This window comes from Ictalurus furcatus, chromosome 2, assembly GCF_023375685.1.
Source record: "Ictalurus furcatus strain D&B chromosome 2, Billie_1.0, whole genome shotgun sequence".
Lineage (NCBI taxonomy): Eukaryota > Metazoa > Chordata > Actinopteri > Siluriformes > Ictaluridae > Ictalurus > Ictalurus furcatus.
Genome location: NC_071256.1, coordinates 30,244,879 through 30,266,745, shown reverse-complemented (window position 1 = coordinate 30,266,745; position 21,867 = coordinate 30,244,879). Strand labels below are relative to the sequence as shown.

Sequence of the window (21,867 nt, the reverse complement as noted above, 5' to 3'; positions counted from 1 at the left end):
CTTAGTTCACTTTTATGTGTTAGACCTTGTGGCTTTTATTTGCACTTAAAACCGTAGGAAGACCTGCTTTTAATTGGCAACAGTTGTTGTTTTTTTTATCACTTCTCATTACCAATCAGGTGAAATGCTGTAAACCTCTTCCCACAAAAATGTTTGAGATTACGCCAACGTAAAACCAAAGTGAATCTGGTGCATGTTGTGTCTAAATGCAGTTTAGAAGCGACTCAAACACACAGACAGAGATGAAGTTGGTGTGGAGCGGTATTTACTGTGAACCGAGCTGCTCTAAAACACTGAAGAGCCGCACACACACTCTGAGTGCAACACAGTTGCACGGGTTTACCATCTCAAACAGCAACGAGCCAAAATAAGATCTAAATCTTCTTTACGGTATTGGTTTGGCTGCATTTTTAACACCTTTGAAACGTGAATTTAAGACATTTTAATGCTAATTAAGGCCTTGTTGTTACACTAAAGCTTTTAAGACTTTAAGACTTTTAAGGACCCGTGAACACCCTGTGCATGTAATGTCATAAGCCATCTCTAGAGTTTACACAGAACGGTGCAAAAAACAAAAAAACACAGAGTGAGCAAAAGTTCCGTGGGCGGAAATGCCTTGGAAATTCAAATTATCACTCTTTACAAATGCAATGAGCAGAAAAGTATCTCAGCATGCACAGCACATAAAACCTTGAGGTGGATGGGCTAAAACAGCAGAAGACCACAAAAGGTTCCACTCCGGTAAACCAAGAACAAGAATCTGAGGATATCATAGGCTGGAAAAAGACCAAGTGATTTTCCTTTTCTAATCTTCAACTGTCCACCTCAAGGTTTGATGTTTTGTGCATGCTGAGATGCTTTTCTGCTCACCACAGTTGTAAAGTGTGATTATTTGAGTTACTATATCGTTCCTGGCAGCTCGAACCAATCTGGCCCGTTTCCTCTGCATGCTCTTATGAACAAGGCATTTCCACTCACAGAACTGTCACTCACTCAATGCTTTTTGTTTTTCGCACCATCCTGTGTAAACTTTAGAGACTGTCGTAGGTGAAAATCCCAGATCAGCAGTTTCTGAAATACTCAAACCAGCCTATCCGGCACCAACATGCATGTCACCATCAAAGTCACAGAGAGCACACTTTTTCTTCATTCTGATGTTAACGGAAGCCCGTGACCTGTATATGCATGAGTTTTTTTGCACAATTCTGTGTAAACTCGAGGCCCAGGGGATTAGAAGTTGCTAAAATACTTAAACCAGCCTGTCTGGCACTGATAACCATGTCACAATCAGCATCACTATGAATAAAATTTCTTCTTAATTTTGATGTGAATGTTAACTATAGCTCTTGATCTGTATTTGTATGATTTTTTTTTTTGCACTGCACTGTTGCCACATGATTATAGGTGACAAAATAACGGTGACACATTCGCTGATGGTGATGGAAAATCTCACTACAAAATCTCACACAGGTGTTGGATTTGATCTGGTGACTGAAGCCAGAGAATGTGACTCAGAATTTTTCATACTCATCAAAACATTCAGTGAGCCCTCGTGCCCTTGTGTAGATAGGGGCGGATTCATCCTGAAAGAAAGCACTCCCATCAGGATAGAAATGATTCATGATACAAAAAAAATGGATCAGTCAGAATAACTCTGCACTGATTTGCAGGGACACTTCCATCTAAAGGGTTAAGTCAACCCAAATCCATTTCAACAAAAACACAACCACAGCATAACACGAGCCAATCGTCACCTTTTTGTACATGTTTCAAAATAACACTGGAGATGAGTCTAAAGACAGAAAGCCAATGAATGACAGTCAACGATGGTTTTTATTTTGTTGTTACATTATTGTAAATCAAACTCAGCTCCAAAAGATGGGATTTGCCTCAGCCAAGTGGTGAGGCTTGGCATGCCACATGTCAGTCAAAAGTGGGAAAGCTTCTTGAGGTTAAAAAGAGTCTCGTCTACAAACAGCTCCTCTCACCCAGCCATGAGGACGCTCACACTGAATCAAGCCTTCAGTGCAGAGTGGAATCCAATGGAAAAAAGAGAGAAAACCTAACACAAGCTCAGTCCATCGTGCTTTGAGTTTCATATGAGGGAAAACAAGCATTATGCATACATTTTGTTTCAATGACTTGTGTATTGGTTTATTACACATGCCCTTTTCCTGTAGTGTACATTAATTTCCCATTGAAAATTTTACAGACAGACTCGAACGTAATTATAATAAGAAGTAAATTACTTAGTTATTTATTCATGTTTGAAATACAAGTTAAGTGAAATGCACCTCCAAACCGTCTTCGTAAAACTTGATTGGCCCTTAGGACCCCACTGGCACACTCAGTACAAAGCTGATGATTGCAAAATAAGCCAAAAACCGTAAAACAGTTATAATACTTAGTTATAAAAAGAAATGCTGACATTATTCAACACATCTGAAGTAAAATCCAAAAGAATTTGGCAGCAAATGATGAGGTCATGTAAGGCAAATCGCACCGGCACAAATGCACACGCACATTTTACACACACATGTGCACGCACACACGCACACACTCTCTCGCACAAGATAACAGACACTTCCTGGGTAAAAGATGACAGTTTCCTGTTCAAAAGGGCTTGGTGAAGTGGCACATTGTGATCGGCCATGTGAGGACTGAAGGAGGTACAAATTAAAAGTAGCCCTGGGTTTCTTTCCGTTCCTCGCTCGTTCTTACTCTAGTCATCTCCTGCTTTCATTCCTCTCACCGATCCCTGGTTACGCATCTGTAAAGAATACATTATATTATATTATTTTTATATACATGCACACACACAAAGAACTTGAGCTATGTTCATATTTGTAAGAAAAATCATTGCTGTGTGTTGCTGGTTTGTCATGGGCGTTTTTGATCAGACATTGGTTTTGTGCTATAACTCAATGGAGTTATATAGACCAAGTGTGCCGAGTTGAGGCTCACCTTTAAGCTGCCTTAAAAAATTTTAGCGCTGGCTAGTACCGCTCTGCATGCGAGTTGACAAACCTCAGTGTGAGTCACCATAGTCATGCCTAGACAGTCCTCTAGTGGCTGACGAATGGCAGTAGGGTTTTGTGCTCATTAGCCATTTTCAATCCAAGTTGCGAATTTAGCACATGTGAAAAATTGGAATATCGCATAAAACATTTGTGAATAAAGTACTGTTTCCATCCCCTGTGTTCAAGAGAACAAAATCGTCACTTCCGGGGAAACTGCCGTAATGCATCAATGCAAACAGCAACTGTCGAAATCGGGGAAGCCACTGTGGCACTTTTTCCAACATAATAAATTACTTGTGCTTCAGAACGCGTAGACGAAACGCTATTACAAACCTCGAGTTGTCTTGCAATCGGAGGTGGGTTCCTATTAATTGGGAACAGAATCATGTGAGACAGTTCTGGAAGGTAATTATACCAAATCGTTTCGATGACAGAATTTGGCTCAGGCATTTCAGGATGACAAAAACAACACGAGAGATACCGTGCAACAAGATTGGTCCGCTGGTCAGTCCAGTTATGCAGAGTTTTTACTTTTCTGAGCAAATGATCCAATCACAGGATTTGTAGAGGCAAAGTCACATGGCTATTTTGTCTTAATCGACTTTTATCGATTAATAATAATAATTTTTTTTAAAAAAATCAACCGCCTCATTTGAGTGCATACGTTTTTATGTGCATCGTGAAGATTTTGGGCAGCTGTGGCTCAGGTGGTAGAGCGGGTTGTCCACTAATCGTAGGGTTGGAGGTTCGATTCCCGGTCCACGTGACTCCACATGCCGAAGTGTCCTTCGGCAAGACACTGAACCCCAAGTTGCTCCCGATGGCAAGTTAGCGCCTTGCATGACAGCTCTGCTACCATTGGTGTGTGTGTGTTTATGTGTGTGTGTCTGTGTGAATGGGTGAATGAGAACCAGTGTAAAGCACTCTGCAGAAGCGCGAAGGTTAAAAAAAGCGCTATATAAGTGCAGACCATTTACCATTTTATCCACAACTGGTGTTTACTTCCAGCATTTTTTAAATACAATATCCCAAAATTCGCATAAAAATACGTGGATGGAAACATAGCTATCAAAATCAATGGCAAGAGGTGCATACTTGACACAGATCAAATCGTTCTTGTGAGTGCCGCTTTACAAACCTCATAATACAAAGCATTAGCTATTCTTGTGGTAGAATGAAAAAGGACATGGTGTCATGTTTTACCTGGTCCAGTTCCCGCTGCGTCTCCTCCTCCATCCTGCGGATGTCGTCCATGGTCAGGTCCACCCAACGGTCCAGCCAGCAGAACAGCTGCCGGTGAAAATTAGTAAAAAGCCTCTTCTCCTGCTGCTCAGAGACAGACAGCATGACGGAGCAAAATAAGGGTAGAGAGGTGTTATTACGTTGTGCTTCTCTTACACTTGTATAAATTTACACACACAAACAATAATTCAAACTGGGTGGGAAATGTCGAAATAGAATAATAAAAAAAAAAGAATATTCAGAAATCAAAAGTCCAAACAGTGGACAATGTAACTTTCCCACTGGGCCAAAGATAAATGGAAAGGTTCATTACCTTGTGAATGAAGTTCTCCACACGGCCCTGCAGACCCCACCAGCGGAAATGCACAGTCACCAGCTTATACGCAGTCATATAGGGACAGTTACTGTTATGAAGCTCTTTCTACAGAAGAAACAGAGAAAAGCATTTCAGTCAGTTGGGAAATTTTGTACGTGTTGATGAAAAGAGTGAGAGTTTGCGTGCGTGTGCACCTTCCATCCTGGTCCCAGTGGCCCCCTGCCAGTCTTCTCAGAGTGAAAGAGAGCAGGATCCTCGTCTGGCTTGTAATCCTGAGAGATAAATTTATACGAACCATTAAATACTTTTCCCCCCCCACAGGAAATTGTAGAGACTTGGATGGCTTTAACTTTCTTTTAACAGAGAGAGACGGTAAAGTTTTTTTTACCACCAGATAGTCCAGAACAGAACTGAAAGGTTTAGGGGTGTGCCTTCTGCTTAAATTTATTATTCAGATATCCCCAAGACTTAATGAGTGGATATTCGGTAAACAATTAGGAGAGGGGGAAAGCATATTAATATGGTGCAATCAAGTAGAATTTTTCCAGAGCAAATAAAAAAAAAAGTTACTCCTGTCTACGGTGGCACACGTTTATGTCTTTGACGGATTTAATATGTAATACAGAGAAACAGAAATAAAATAAATTCCCACAGCAAAAGCGTTACTGAATGTCAGCACAATATTTCAGCCTGCAGCAGTTCGATTTTTCCTTTTCAGATTTTCTTCCTGACTTCTTTTGGCCCCAAGGAATAATGATTACCTGAAAAGTTATTGCAGTACTTGAACACTGACGTCTCAAACAGTTAACCAGGTATTCTAAAACCTGTGGAAACCCCTAGTATACTTACTAAACCAAATCCAGAACGAGATCCTGGTTGAGTCCCAGTGTTTGTTTCTCTAGAAGATGTGCTGTGCGGACATGTAATCAAGCCCCTAGTGATAAGCTCCTAATCAAGTACCTATTCAATTAGTAAAGTACTATTTGAAATTTGATAATGGATTTTGCTTTACACAACACAGATGTAAAGCTGGTGCCAAGATATCTGAACCTGGAGAGAACTGTTCTCTGAGGACCAAGGACTCTTACGAGAATTAACACTTACGCTGGAGATTGGAAGATCACACCTTGCTACGTGGCTTCCTTCTTTCTCTCTCCCCGTACCCTTCTCTCTCTCTCTGTGTGTGTGTTGAGATCACCTTAAACTCACCCAAGGTCTACATGCACTAAATAATATGTTTAAGAAGTTGACTAGAAATGTTTAGTATCATTCAAAAAGTCTCAGTGTGTCTGGAAATAATGTCTCATTCCCTCAACAGCAGTTCAAATCACTATTAAGATCTAGAGAAATATATTGCATGCCTTAAAGGCATATCCTTCCCAGGTCCCCCGCACATATGACCTCCTGTATGTAAAATAAGGTACATCCTTCCACAGACATCAAAGCAATCGCAAATGCCAACTTATCACCATTTGGTGGACCTACAGAGTATTTGGGTATTTAGGGAGAGCTGGCCAAAGATTCAGGGAATCTGTAGACAGATCTCCCGCACAATTGTTGTGTGTAGTTTCATTGCCAGGTAAACATCTATAATTCTCTTGTTTGTGTTTTATGTTAGGTTTATATATTATTGATTACTGCTTGTTATCTTTTGAATTGGATTAAGAAGTATTATTGAAATTTCCTGGTTAATAAATTATGTTTTAATTATTCTGATCTACCGTGAAATTATTGTCTCTAGTAGATTACATCAAGTCCTTGTTACCGCAAATCTGCGACCAGGTTAGTACGAGCTAAAATCCAGGTTTAGGTGGAGCATTGGGGCAACTGAGATTTTAGAATCCAGGCTAACAACTTGGCTTTAGTTAAGTGTACTTCGACTGAAAGGCTAAAAGGAATTTCCGTTTAGAACAACATAGTGTTGATTGACCAGTCTAAATAGGGTGAGCCTTAACCTCTGATTATTGTAATATTATCCTAATTAAGTGGACATGGTAAACCATGGCATGATTATAAAAAGTTACTATTATCGAGAAGTAAATCTGGTCGACTTGTTCAGATAGTAGTGGTCTTGACCTCTGACTAGAAATGATGTTATTCTAATTAAGTGTGTACAGATCTATCGGGACTAAACAAAATACTTTTTAGAAAAAGAGCATGCATGGGTGGCCATCTAAATAATTTTAGTCAGTCAATTACCTCTGTCTAATGACCAAGAGAGGAGAGTTTGTGACTGTGAGATCCACGTACATGGCCGGCATGAGACTCTGAGTGACACGGAGTCCGAATGAACGAGCACAATCTAAGTAAAGGGTTAAATAGGATAATCAGATGTCGAGATCAATTTAATGACAGAGATTGGGATTTGAATATCTCTCAGATAATTAATTTAATGGAGTCAGTTATTTAAATCATGAACTAAAACACGCATTCAACCTTCGGCTGCACCTATTTCCGTCTTTGGTTATAGGAGAGCAGTGGGATATGTAATAAATCCTTTAGATCTTAGCCTTACACAGGCATGTGGCTTGTTTTACATTACACTATGTGAGAAGCTGTCACTTGGCAACCTCAGAGGACAAACTACTTGGCTTCAGTCAGAGAGAGCTTGTTGGCCTGCAGTAAAGTTGGCAATTGACCCAACAAGTGAAGCAAAGTGTATAAATATGTATTGAGGGAACATTTTGATCAATTTTTCTAAACAGGTATGTACACACGTACAGTGACTCGCAGTGACAAATGAATGGTCTCCAGTCACTTTTCAGTGAGAGCTGGCGACTTTGGGTGGGTGCAGCGACGAGACAAAAGTTGAGAAAGATTTTAACTTTATGCAAATTTGGAGCGACTTGGTGCAGCAACTACCAATAGGAGTGCATCCGTGATCCGCCATGCTGCCTGCGAGTCCAAATTGTTTCATGGACCCAGACAGTCTGGCACTTGCTCTTGTGCCTCAATGGCCAAGCGCACACACTGATTCACCTTCATCTCGTAGGATATGATGCATATATGCACTGGTGAATTTTATATACAAACACTCTCCCTCTAAAATGTTTTCATTTTAGCGACAAGAAAACTGGTTTGTGTCACAAAGTTGCACCACCCACTGATAAATGTTGCTATGGCAACGAGTAGTAGGAACGCCTGATGGCGACTTCATAATAGAGCAACTGGAAACTTGCAGTGATAAAACTGGTGTGTGTGTGTGTGTGTGTGTGTGTGTGTGTGTGTGCGTACCTTAAACACCCGGTAATGTGAAATTGAATATTTGGTATATGACTTTACGTTAGTAATGCCATTTAAAATAGTCTTCAAAAGTATTAACTTTATCTTGATGATAAAATATTAAATTGTTCTGCGAGGATAAAACAGAGTTCAAACTTTTTTCTTTTTTCAATGTTCAATACAACAAATAGGAAGCCATTTCAAATTCAGCCAAACTTGATTTCATGGATTTTATGTGGGTTGAGGAAAAGAAATGTAAAACAAATACTGGAATTTCCTACCTGTGATTAATAAAGCGTTACCTTTTTTTAAATATTATATATTATATATATATATATATATATATAATCAGCAAACAAGAAAACATGTGGGTAATTCATTTATAATTTATGTGGGTAAATGATATAAAAGTGAAATATTTAACTGTGATATAATATTGAATTCAATGTGCCAACTAAAGCCATTGTTAAAAAAGATATTTGAAGAGAGAAATAAACTTTGGCACAGTCACTACACTAATCCTGAACTGCAAGCAATACCATCTGGTATTAATTTTTTTGTTTGTGTTTTTTGAAATGGTGATTGTCAAACTTGAGTGACGGATCATGACAAATCAGTGATTATTATCTAAATTCACCCATAAATCCCCATTCGGGACCCTTAGTAACCAAATTCAGCATGGGAACTTCGTTACAGGTCCCCTGGAAACAGAAATAAAGACAAAATGTGGGATTATAGATTTGTACCTGCTGTTCCTCTTGACGAAAATGCACTTTTCAAGCACAACTCAGATTTCCTGGTCTGACTTACCGCATCATCCACCTGAGAGCGATCGGCGATATCGATCGGCACTACTTCGGTCTCCTCCCACTCTTCAGAGGGAAGACCATGAGGCTAGAGAGGAAACGCAGAGAGAAAAAAAAATAAAAAATCAGCATCAGGTTTATTTTTCCCCTCACTAGACAGAACTTTTCTTCAGTACATTGAAAACGCTAACTGTAGTCACTACTACACATTCACTGAAACTTACATTATCAGTTGATCCCAAGTCAGGTTTGTGCCAGGTCTCGATCTTAATGAAAAAGTCATCTTTCATGTACTCATTCTGAAAAAAATGACACATGAATCATCACAAATAGAAGACATGATATTTCATAGCTTATTTTCTTATACTGCTTGAAATAGTTATGATTTCATTATACTAGGAAATATTCAAACATGATGTTACAATATTAAATTAAAATTACAAAAAAAAAAAAAAGACTTACTGTAACGACTGCAGCAGAGGTAATCCAGCAGGGGAGAGAGGAATGAAAGGAGAAATACGATTAATTACAAATTATACTAGACTCTACTTATTGTAACGTTATTTATCTGGACACATTTCATTTGAGCAATGAGAATCAATACATTAAAGCAAGAGCTGTAAAGTAGGTAGTAGCTGTTTAACATGATATAGTTTTGACATTTTGTGATAGATTACACCATGGCTGGCTTCTCTGAGAGTATAAAAGGTGATATCAATACCTTCAAAGTACTGATCGACTGAAGTGGCTGACTAGTTACGTTTCCGTATTTTTCATACAAGTATATTGGGGTGTGTTTTTGTAAAATAAAAAAAAAGGTAATTTTTTTTTTAATGTTAAAGTCCCCGTGAAGAGCTTTGAAGCACACAGCGCTATTTCATGCGTTAACTCAAGTTACACTGAAACAGGAGGTCAGGTCGGGACATATTGAGTGGCTCCTCCCCCTTTTAAAATAACCAATAGGGTTTAGCTTACCTCTGGGCTATGGGAAAATGCCGGTTACATTTGGAAAACTGAATACAATGCACGCGTTCGAACAGCCAAACACACATTTAAGACCCGTGCTTGCTGATATAATTTCTCTCACTCAACAACGGCACCTTCGGCAAGGTGATTTTTATCATGTTGGGGTGGGACACTTCATATTCTAGACAGCATTTGATTGGACAGAAATCTGCTAAGACGCTGATGTGCAGAATGATGTCATCGATTGTTGATCCATATCGGTGGTATAGAGACTGTAAATTCTGAATGCATATATCTTCCAAACGTGAATTTGGTCATTGTTTTGGAGCACGCTCACTTAGAGATCACCTTAAGGCTGACATTTTCAAACTAAAAGCCATAAAACTTCAATTTTGCTTTCGTAGGGACTTTAAAGACAGGAAATAGGAAACCTAAAGATTTTATGTATAGTGAAAAAGTCTTAAAGTATCGTTGTAGATATAAAGTTGGAATGAAGTTTTCTAGTATGAATTTCTCTCAGAACAACTTCACAACCAACATTCTTTAGAGATGAGGGGAAAAAAATAAGATAAATTGCGATATAAATACTACAAATTTATTCACGTGTGCCTTTTACTACCAACCAAACACACCCCTATGGAACAGGTTTCAGTTCTGTAGCATTAAATATTGACACTGAAATGGTGGGTTTCCAAGTGGATATACAGTTCTTGCATACACACACACACGTAACTACCACACGTACTAATATCAGCGCTAATTTTTAACAAGACACATGATTTGTAAAATACTGACTGGTGCGGCAGTAAGGATAGGCGTTCCAGGCTTTCTCGTGAAACACCAGCGCGCCCTCTGGGGCAACCATCTGAATGAAGGTGGGCACCTTGCTGCAAAACAAAGAAGAACTGTTTATCACAGCAGGTCAATTCTAAGAAGATGAATTTTAAAATGTGAGTGTACCTTGCATTAAGACGATCTAAAACCTAATGCAAAGTCAACAGAGTTAATAATAATAATTTAGATTTTTGTCATTTACATTTATTCATTTAGCAGACACTTTCATCCAAAGCGATTTACAAATGAGGAAATACAAGCAAAGCGATATATCAAGCGGAGAACAATACAAGTAGTGCTACTATACAAGATTTATAATTGAGTTCCTTGAAAAGCAAAGTGCAAAGAGTAGAGGTGTAAGAGCCTCATGACATTATCAGTCTGCTGGCCTGATCTGAAAAAGGTGGTGTTTTATATATGGCAGAGTTCAAACAAAAATGTGAAGAAGAATGCACAAAGATTGGCCAACCCACCTGGCAGAGTTAGAAGTCGAAATGATTTGGGGGATGGGATTACAACGGAGTAATGTATAAGTAGGTTGGAGGCAAAACAGTGGGCATCCAAAGAACATTAATCACATTTAGAAAGGGAGATGCACACTACTGAAGTGATATTTGGGTTTTTGGTTTGCATGTGTTTGCACTATTTAACCTATTTTCCATCCTTGCAGGGTGCACAAAATTTTGCACTCAATGGTAATCTTCGGTCTACGCATTGTCTAAGAGCCTTTTTTAACATAAAAAAAAACATCCATAGAGCCAGTTATTCGTGTTTGTATTGAACTCAATCAATCGGTCCAACAGACAAATAACTTTAAGAACTGTTTGTAACAAAACTCCTAGCATTCTAGTTGCGTGAGTTTTGCAGTTGCGGTCACCATATCATGGGAACGTATTCGAGAACATGACTAGAGGTGAACATGACGGGAGGCGAAAGATGGCTAAAATGACTCGCCTTATTACTTCAGAAGAGAATAAATGATACTCGGATAAAGCAGATAAAACAGACTGTGATATTTATGCACTTTCCCCCTCAAACTGCTGATTCCAAATCAACTAGCAGAAGACCTTTTGTGCTTTCCTGTATATGTTTATCTCATATACAACTGCTCCCCCTATTCCAGAAAGCACCTCAAAACATTTAAGAGCACAGAAGCCTAAGCACACATCCGGGAACGTAAACAATCGCAGCGTGTTTCATCAGGAGCAGAACAAACTCTGTCATCATTATAGGGAGGGTAAGTCAATATCAGCTAAGTAACTTTTGCTAGTGTTGGAAACACATACTTGTTGCAGAGATAATATTCCAAGTTGGCCCACATACCAGTCCGTAAAGGATTTCGCCGAGGTTTTTTTTTATGATTGTTGCGGCCAAAAATACTTGATTTCACTGGGGCATTTTTCAAAATTTACGATCCAATTTGCAGAGTTTGTGTTTTTTTTTTTTTAATACTTGAATCGGCAAAACTGCAATTGCATGAAATTATTGTGCACTGTCTTCGCAGTGCTGTTTGTTGGTTAATGAGACAGTTCAGCTCTACTCATGTTCAACGCATTTGAATCAAAGAGGACATGCATGTGAATGCGTGTCACGGTGATGTCACATCTCGACCCAAACCTGCAGAAAATTTGCGTTCGTTCTGCTTGATTTTGCATTAACTGCTTCCATCACAACATCCTGGAGGGACGGTCATACGCAGCTACGAGGAGAATGACGGGGAGGATGAGAAGCACTGCTGCTTGCCCAAGATGCTCTGTATGTAGTTAAGTATTTTTATGTAAAATATTTGTTTGTAGGATGTTTGCAGATCTTATTTAGTTCTGTGTCGTCTCACGTGTACTGTACCAGCTGTATATGGTTGAAATGACAATAAAATCACTTGAACTTGAAGTGTGCAAGTGTATTCGGGCAGTGGATTATCTGTGTAAATGAAAATTCTTTTTCTGAAAGAAGCACAGGCATGAAGACCCCAATACAATCTGTCCCCTATTCAGTCCTCGAAATGGCACATTTTATTTATACAGTGTGATAGATGAAATGCAAATAAAACGCTTTAAAAACAAAAACACATCACATACCCTGTAGCTATGTCTTACAAACATAGGTATTGAATCTTTAATTAAACAGCATCCTAGCACTAACATGAGAAATCATTTCCCTCACCTCGGATTAACACTAGTCTAGTCTAAGACTCCAGGGGTTTCCAAATAACAGCAAGGACACTGACGAGAGACGTACGTACCTGTGTATGTGGTAGATTTTGTGGGTGTACTGGCCCTTCTCGCCTTCTTTCTCGTACGGTTCATTTCGGAGGACTTCAATCCCTTCGCCCCCTCCTGTGTTGTTCTTACTGGCCTCTGCAACCGAGTACAGCTGGCCAACCTGGTACTGGTGGGGGGGATTACACAAGCAACTAACGACAACGAAGCACAACCACACGACTACTTCAGATACGAAGCGTGCAAGAACACAGATAAGAGCAGCCTCTCAGGGGCCCAAACACCGCGGTTTCACAATCCTGACACGCTGTACTGAATCATAGTCTTGTCTATGCTAAATCGCCCCCACATTAAACTCGTGAATGTTATTTAGATGTGTTGAGTCAAAGGTGTTACACAGTACATCAACTCCAGCAACTGATCCCTGAGTAAATACTGCAAACAGAAGAAATCATGCTGCTATTTACAGTATCCAGCTATCCAGTATCTGCTGTCAAAATGATTCTGAGCTGAAGAACTAAAACAGTGCTGTGGTTCTGAATTTTAACTTACCTCTTCGACTGAGCATGGCAACACCACTTGACTGAAAAAGACATGAACAGAATAAACAGATCACTCGACTATAGCGAATACACTGACCAGTTGTTTTTTTTCCTACCCGCATTCTGTTTAGACCCGCCTCTTGTATTGGGATTGGCTAATATGTTATCCTCGCAGCCAATCCGAAATGTTTAAATCGATTTGATGAGCTAACACAAGACGCGATATTTCCCGGAATACGGGTATAGGAGAAATATCCCCGGCCACTCCAACGCCTTGCTCCAGTACCGGGTGTGAAGCCCCTTCCGCCCCGTTAGCTGGATAAGCTAGCTAACCTTGTGTATATCCATTACTCGAACAGGAGCGCGGTGTAAATAGGTTCGTTTGTAAACCGGATATTGTGTGGTTGTGGTTTGATTAAAAAAAATGCACAAGCAGAATATATGTAACGGATAAATTCGCTAACGTAGCTTTAGCCAGCAGGCTACATTTCTCCCCCCAATGCTAATGCTAGCGCAGGACAAATAAGCTGGCCCCCCCCACACCCCTCCAATCACTGACTCGCATTCATTGTTATGTAACGAGAGGCTCGGAATAAAACAGAAATCAGTGCCTGTTCCTTATCACAGATACACCACTTATGATAAATCAGAATCACTCACTATTCTTTGACGAGTACCATGCCGAAGACGCACAGAACCGGACATCCAACACGAAGCTCTCCGTCGGCGGAAATTGGACAGTCGCGTTGGCTTGTGTCATCAGGAAAGTGGGCGGGGCTTCAAGGGTCAGGGCGGGCTAGAGAGAGTCGTGTATGTACTAATGTACTGGTGCTGTATTAGTCAGTATAATAACACACCTAGGTCTTAGTAGCTAACACTTACTAACTGAAGTCTAGCACAGTTCATGTATAAAGAGACCACTACAGCACCTCCAGTGTATCAGGTGTAGTAGCATTGCTGTGGTTTTTGTGTACCAGAGAGTTAGCTAGGAGGGGATTTTGAGTTTGGACCTGCAAAATATACTGCAGGGGGTCGCGTCGTCACCAACCCCCCCCCCCCCCCCAAAAAAGTCTCCGTACATATGGAAAATGAACATTTTTTTTTGTAAACTCTAACTTTATTTACAAAAGTCATCTCTCCCAAGTTTTGGCTTCCAGGTTGGCAACAGTGTGGTGAATGATGTTTCCTGTTCAAGTCCATCGCAACCTTGTGACAGCTTCCTGATCCAGCCGTAATTATGATTTCAATACGTTCTTCTTTTGTCGAAGGCATTATGAATTAAAAAATAAAATAAAATAAAATAAATTTAATCTAAACTAAAGATTTTGGAAGACATTTTGCTAAAAAGTGTATATAGCATACAAAAAAAAAAAGTATAGTATAGGATGTTTCTGTGTTGTAACATTATAATTTCCCTCCACTGGAACTAAGAGGCCCAAACCTGTTCTAACATGACAATGCACCTGTGCACAAAGAGAGGTTTCTGTCTACACCACTGCTTATACACTTACTGACCACTTAATAGTCCCTCCAGTATTTAGCAATTTTGTGATTGCAGAAATGAAAAAAAATCAAGCAAACTCCGCAATATCCAGAGGAGCTTGCAATTTTTCAAAAATGCATGTGGATTTATCACAGATTTGGGGCAAGACGCGTCGTGTGACGTCATCACAATGCGCATTCAGCCGAAAACCTCTTCAATTCACATGCGTCAAACATGAGTACAGCTAAAACGTCGCATTTACCAACAAACATCACTGTGAAAGACCGAGCAAAACTATTTTGCGCAATTGCAATTTCAGCAAATCAAGTATTTTTCTGCAAAAAAGCACCAAAGAAAAAAAAGACTCAACATGCAAGCTGTATTACAAATTTTGAGAGAGAAAAAAGCCACAGCAAAATCAAGCATTTTTGGCCACAACAATCACACAAAAAAACCTCTGCAAAATCCTGTACAGACTGACTTAAACACAAAAGTTGATCATGATTGTGCCATAGCTACTGACTTGCTTCATGTCCCTTTTAAAATCAAAAGCATGCTTTTATTCCATAGCCTTTGTGAATGGTTGAGCATACTGTATGTGTATATATGATTTGTGTGTATATGTACAGTATGTCTCTATATGTCATTGTGTAAAGCAGTAACTGGTGGAAATGTTTTGTTTAAGTGTAGCGTGTTTTGGGATATTTTTGGTTGGTGGACTGTATACACACAGAGTAACATGAACACATAATAAGAACATAAATCCATCAGAAGGGACTCATGCATTTATTTTGCCCAGAGCTCCTACATAATCTAAGTTCTCCTCCGGTTATCACAACGTGCATTCAGCCAAAGTCCTATTCGATTCTGATGGGTCGAACATGAGTACAGTGAGTAAATGAGAATTTACCAACAAACATCAGTGCGAAAGACCATGCACAGCAATTTCATGCAATTGCAAGTCGCATCACAAATTTTATAGCTAATAATTAAAAAACGCAGTAAAATCAAGCATTTTTTTTGCTGCAACAATCACAAAATAAAAACCTCAACAAAATCCTGTATAGTCTGAGGTTTACATGAGTCCTCAATAATCGGATTTCTTTGTAAATACGTAACCTATTCCAACCCGGAAGTAAACCCACCGTGATATATGGACGTGACGTCAAAATCTAGCCGCTGTTTAAAAACAACAACATGGAATCTGTATTCTGGCCGATGTTAATTTTGCAGTTTTTATTGCTGCAATTATCATATAATGCTGCCCTTCTGCAAGCGGTCTCCATTTTATTACAAAGACGTAGGCAAGCGTTTCTGGAGCGCGCGGCGGCTCTCGGGCCCAGTGTGCGTCTTCCTCCGTTACCGACAAAAAGCCGCTCGTGCTGGATGCGCGTCCGGAGTCGGGACTGGTGGGAGAGAGTGGTGCTGCAGGAGTTCTCAGACGCAGAATGGAGAGAGCATTTCAGGATGTGTCGCGGATCTTTTGCGAAACTGTGTGACCTGATGAAAGACGTCATGAGCCCCGGGGAGATGACCGTGCGACCCGCGATCCCTTTAGAAATGCGGGTGGCCATAGCGCTGTATAAGCTCGGCGGCTGCGGGGAGTACAGGTCAATCGCGTACCGCTTTGGTGTCCATAAGACGACGGTGATGAAATTTGTTTACATGTTCTGTAAAGGCATTGTAAACCAAGCGATAGGACACTTCGTCAACATGCCGAGCCTGCAGGAAGCCTGCTCCATCGCTGAGCGCTTTGAGAGCAAGTTCTGTATTCCTCAGGTTCTCGGATGTGTTGGTTTAACCCACATCCCTGTCCTGGCTCCCAGTGATGGCTACATGAATTTTCTCAACCGTAAGGGTTGGACATCTTATGTGCTGCAAGGCGTCGTTGATGACAATTATTGGTATGTAGGTCTATAGATAAGAATCGCATAAAAATGCAAAGGATTTTCCTAATTCTGCTGACACACACACACACACACACACACACACACTCACTCATAAAGCATGCATCCCCACAAGATCTGCTGTTTTGGAGATGCTCTGACCCAGTCGTCTAGCCATCACAATTTGGCCTTTGTCAAAGTTGTTCAGATCCTTACGCTTGCCCATTTTTCCTACTTCCAGCACATCAACTTTGAGAGCTGACTGTTCACTTGATGTTCACTTGGTACCTAATATATCCCACCCCTTGACAGGTGCCATTGTAACGACTTAATCAGTCAGTACGTTTACATGGACAACAATAATCCAATATTTACCCGATTAAGACGACACTCTGATTAAGAAACTAGCATGTAAACAGCAATTTTTTATTACCTTAATCCGATTAAAGTCATACTCAAAGGACATACTCACGAATTAAGACGTGTGGACTACTCCTGTTTTAGTCGCATTATCGATGTGCGTTACAGACATGTACACACCTTAATCACACTATTAACGTCTTGTGGGAGTTTTCGCCGCATTTTGCGGCAGGACACGTTCACACGGCCGTGCTCAACCGTTTTACGGCAAACAAGAGAGCACGGCTGCGTCCAAAACCGCGTACTTACCTACTATATAGTGGGTGAAATACATGTATCTCAGCTGCTATAAAGTCACTATGTAAAGTCACCAACTACGTTTACATGGACAGCAGTAATCTAATTATTGACCTTACTCTGAGTAAGACGATATTGTGATTAAGGTGTTTACATGAGTCACTTTTAGAATATTCCTTTCATGTACCCGTTTTACATGTTATAGAACATAGTTCGATTAACAGCACACGTCATTACGTCGCCACGCCGTCCGAGATCACTCCAGAATTTCACGTATCAACATACAGTTGGTCTTCTTTATGGTACCGTATACAGTTTTGGGTGTTTTTATTTTAAATTTTTACAAACGCTTCTAGTGCGGGTAATTATTTGTCATGCTATACGTGCAAATAGACAACTGCTTGAAGCCGTGCACTGCGTCCCAAACCACGTACTTACCTACTATATAGTTGCCGAGATAAATGTATTTCGCCTACTATAGGCCTATAGTAGGTAAATACGCGGTTTCGGACGTAGTCATGCTCTCTTGTTTGCCGTAAAACGGTTGAGCACTGCCGTGTGTGAACGTGTCCTGTCGCAAAATGCGGTGAAAACTCCCACACGATGTTAATAGTGTGATTAAGGTGTGTACATGTCTGTAATGCACGTCGATAATGCGACTAAAACAGGAATACTCCACATGTCTTAATTCGATTTGTGTTTACTTCAAGTATGAATTTAATCAGATTAAGGTAATTAAAAATCGCTGTTTACATGGTAGTTTCTTAATCAGAGTATTGTCTTAATCGGGCAAATATCGGATTATTGTTGTCCATGTAAACGTACTGACTGTTAATCATATCACCTGTCAGTGGTTTCAATGGTATGGCTGATCAGTGTATACGCTCACCATCCACTTGAAAAGGAACACCTGTACCCCTGTTCTTTCCTGCAATTATCTAATCAGCCAATCATGTGACAGCAGTACAAAACACAAATTCATGCAAATACAGGTCAAAAGCTTCAGCTTCAGAAAAAGGCCTGGTGATGTTTTTCCAATCCTCCGCTGTCCAGTTTGGGTGAGCCTGTGCCCACTGTAGCCTCAGATTCCTGTTCTTGGCTGATCGTGGTCTTCTGATCTTGTCGCCTGAAGTTTGACGTGTCGTGCTGTACATCCTGAGATGCTTTTCTGCTCAGCACAGATGTAAAGAGTGGTTATACGAGTTATAGCCTTCCTGTCAGCTCGAATCAGTCTGTCCATTCTCCTCTAACCTCTCACATCAAAAAGGTGTTTCCGCATGCAGATCTACTGCTCAATGGATGTTTTTTGTTTTTTGCACCGTTCTGTGTGAAGTCTAAGAGAGTTTTCTGTATGGAAGTTCCAGGAAATCAGCAGTTTTTGAAATACCCAGACCAGCCCATCTGGCACCAACAAGCATGCCACGGTCAAAGTCACTGAGATCACATTTTCCCCCATTCTAATATCTCATGTGAACATTAACCGAAGCTCTTTAACTGTATCTGCATGATTTTACACATTGTGCTGATTGCATAATTGCAAGAATGAGCAGGGCTTCCTATTAAAGTGGTTGGTGAGTGTACATATACGTTAGTCAAGTCCAGTCACCTTTATTTATGTAGCACATCTACGGACAAGTGTCAGCCAAAGTGCTGTGCAGTAAAATCAAGCAAATTCATTTTCCATAGCGCTTATCCTGGGGTCGTGATGGAGCCTGGAGTCTATCGCAAGGACCTCAGGGCACACATCGCAGGGCACAATCGCACACACATTTACACACTACGGACAATTTGAAAATGCCAATCATGAATCTGGAATACCTGGAATCCGGAGTACCCCTGAGGGAGAACATGCAAGCTACGCACACACAGGGCGGAGGCAGGATTCAAACCCCCAAGACCCGGAGGTGTGAGGCAAAAGTACAAACCACTAAGCCACCATGCCTTACCCCCCGAACCCCCAAAGCCAATTTGAAAAGCAACACATCAATAAAACAAAAAACATTCAAAGACAAAATCCCACATGAAATGGCAGGACAAAACCGAAGACCATAAAAGACCCAAACACCTGTGAGAATAATAAGTTTTTATTTTTAAAACTCATATACACTCACCTTCCACTTTATTAGGAACAGTTATACACCTGCACCTTCATGGAGTTGAATGGGCATGAATGTGCAGGTGAACAGGTGAGTGTATATAAACATCTATAGGAATAATGTCAGCCACACTCTCTGAAATACTTCTGATGCATTCTATAGTTACAAAAGATACACCACCAATATCAAGGAAAAGTACAATGTGGTATGTTTATTTCTGAGAGTGCATATACAGTAAAAGCAGGCTGTCTTGACTAAGGAAATATTGTTCTATATTTTATGTATCAATAGCTTCTGGAGTGCGAGCTGTAAAGTTCCTGGAGGTGCCCATGATGCCACTGTATTTAAGCAATCCCAGCTGTTCAACATGGCTCACCTTCTTCCTAAGGTACATATGGCACTACAGTCAATGTGTACTTCTACTCAACATACTAACCATACACTACATGGTATGATAACAATTCTGTAATTCTGTAAGTTAGACCAGGTACTATGCGTACCAGACAGGGGCATAAGGGCGGAGCTTGTAATAGTATTGGTTAAATGAAATGTGTGGCCCAGCAATCTTGAATAGTAGTAAAAAGATTAATTTTTTCCTTTTTTTTGATGGATTTAAGGGGCCGTGTTAATTTTATCAAGCGGTTAAATAGTTTGGTTTCAAATGGTTCAGTTTTTACATGTTGTAGTCAACCTAAATTTTGGCACCTTCAAATTAAGCTGAATCCCAGTGGATCCCTAAACTGTACACTGTTTGCTCTCTACATATATGTATAACATAATGGTGTTTTAGAACTTTGTAGTGCACCACATGCCCATTAGATGTCTGACAAAGTACATTCATTCCTCTCCCAGGTTCCACTAAGATTAAAGTATTGGCACCACTAGCTTTATTTGCGCTCCTTCTCATTATTAAAACTATCTTGCTGTGTTGTCTCGTGTCTACAGATTTTAACATAAAATAAGTTTGATATTTTTTTATTATGAAATGGGGAAATAGACACAAGCACTTGAGCAATACTGATAGTTCTGAGTTCGGATCAGTCCGAACTGTCCTATGCTGTTACACACACGCAATTGAAAGACCTTAATATCTTGTAACATTAGATATTATTAGATCAAGATAATTAAGATAAATACTCACCATACTTACCTGGGGAAGGAAATCAAATCTCTGATGAAAACGTACTGGTGTTATTAGCACGGCATTGCTCTAATTAAAAACTAATTAAAAGCATCATTGAGTCGATCTGTTATGTTTCTGTTCTACTTTTCAGCATAACTGTGACATCGGTGGAACACAAGTCAACTTCCTTGTTCTTGGTGACACAGCCTACCCACTCCTGGAATGGCTCATGAAGGCATATACCCCCAGTCCTACTCTAACCCCTCAGCAAAATTCCTTTAACGTTTACCTTAATGATGCAAGAGCTGCAATGGAAATTGCCTTTGGGAGGTTGAAAGCAAGATGGAGGGTTCTTCTGAAGAGAAGTGACTTCCACTATACCTTTTCACCATATGTTGCAATTACTTGCTGTGCGCTGCACAATTTCTGCGTAAGGGAAAACGAATCTTTCCCTCAAGCCTGGATGGAAGAGGCTGCTGCTTTGGAGAGAGCTGTGCCGCAGCCAAAGAAACAGCCACATTCACAATCAAATAATGCTGGTGAAGCTGTAAGGCGGGTCCTCACGGAATATGTGGCCAGCAATTTTCCTCTTCGCATGCAAGAACAATAAACAGGGTCTGATTGATGGAGGACATTGTGAATATTTACTGATTTTTTTTTTTACTTGGTTTGATATGTTTTCACTTATTATGAAAATGTAGCTTTTTAGTAAAGCATTGCTGAGTAATTGCTGCTTTTTAATTAAGCATTGCTGACTGAACACTGATTCCTGACATTAATGACCAAGTGATGTTTTTTTATTCATGATATTCAAGTTATTCATTCTTCTATTTTGTGTAGCACTTCAGTGAATGCTGAAGAAAATTTTCTACTGAACAACTTTTCCTCTTTCCTTTACAAAACTTGAATTTTTAAAAGTACTGATGCACAAATATGTAACAATGTACTGTATACACAATGTACACCTTATTTTGATCATAAATCGAAATACATGCTGTTTGTTTAATTTATTGTCAGCTCAGTATTTTTGTGTCATTCTGTTGACTCACTTTTTAAATAGAGGTTTTTTTTGTTGTAATTTGTAATTTTGGATTAAATTTTGCAGGGGGGTATGGTGGCTTAGTGGTTAGTAGGTTAGCCTTCCACCTCAGGGTTCGACTCCCACCACTGCCCTGTGTGTGTGGAGCTTACATGTTCCCCCTGTGCTTTCGAAGCCCCCTTCTGGCACTCCAGTCCACAGACGTGCTGTAGGCTGATTCGCATTTCGAAATTGTCCGTAGTGTGTGAATGGATGTGCGCTTGTGCCCTGTGATGGGTTGACACCCTGTTCAGGGTGTCCCCAACCCTGTGCCCGAACTCCCTGGGAACCCCCATAATTTGCTCTTTATTCAGAAATGTGCAGTGTTTAAAATAAATTGTGGACACATTTCTTGGGGAAACTTGACAGCTGACAAA

At 40.1% G+C, this 21,867-nt stretch overlaps 2 protein-coding genes across 2 annotated transcripts; one reads left to right on the top strand and one right to left on the bottom strand.

Annotated features, from left to right (window-relative positions):
* Window positions 1–1,814: 1,814 nt before the first annotated feature.
* pitpnbl (phosphatidylinositol transfer protein, beta, like) lies at window positions 1,815–13,934 on the bottom strand. The gene is made up of 11 exons (XM_053613899.1): window positions 13,828–13,934; window positions 13,178–13,208; window positions 12,649–12,794; window positions 10,368–10,459; window positions 9,069–9,076; window positions 8,831–8,905; window positions 8,611–8,694; window positions 4,773–4,850; window positions 4,576–4,683; window positions 4,224–4,346; window positions 1,815–2,770 (listed from the first exon to the last, which is right to left on the bottom strand). The coding sequence occupies exons 1-11, from the start codon at window positions 13,845–13,847 to the stop codon at window positions 2,723–2,725; spliced, it is 813 nt and encodes a 270-aa protein (XP_053469874.1). The 5' UTR covers window positions 13,848–13,934; the 3' UTR covers window positions 1,815–2,722.
* Window positions 13,935–15,684: 1,750 nt separating this feature from the next.
* LOC128601020 (uncharacterized) lies at window positions 15,685–21,418 on the top strand. Its single transcript, XM_053613887.1, has 3 exons — window positions 15,685–16,554; window positions 19,581–19,677; window positions 20,564–21,418. The coding sequence occupies exons 1-3, from the start codon at window positions 15,848–15,850 to the stop codon at window positions 21,020–21,022; spliced, it is 1,263 nt and encodes a 420-aa protein (XP_053469862.1). The 5' UTR covers window positions 15,685–15,847; the 3' UTR covers window positions 21,023–21,418.
* Window positions 21,419–21,867: the final 449 nt, after the last annotated feature.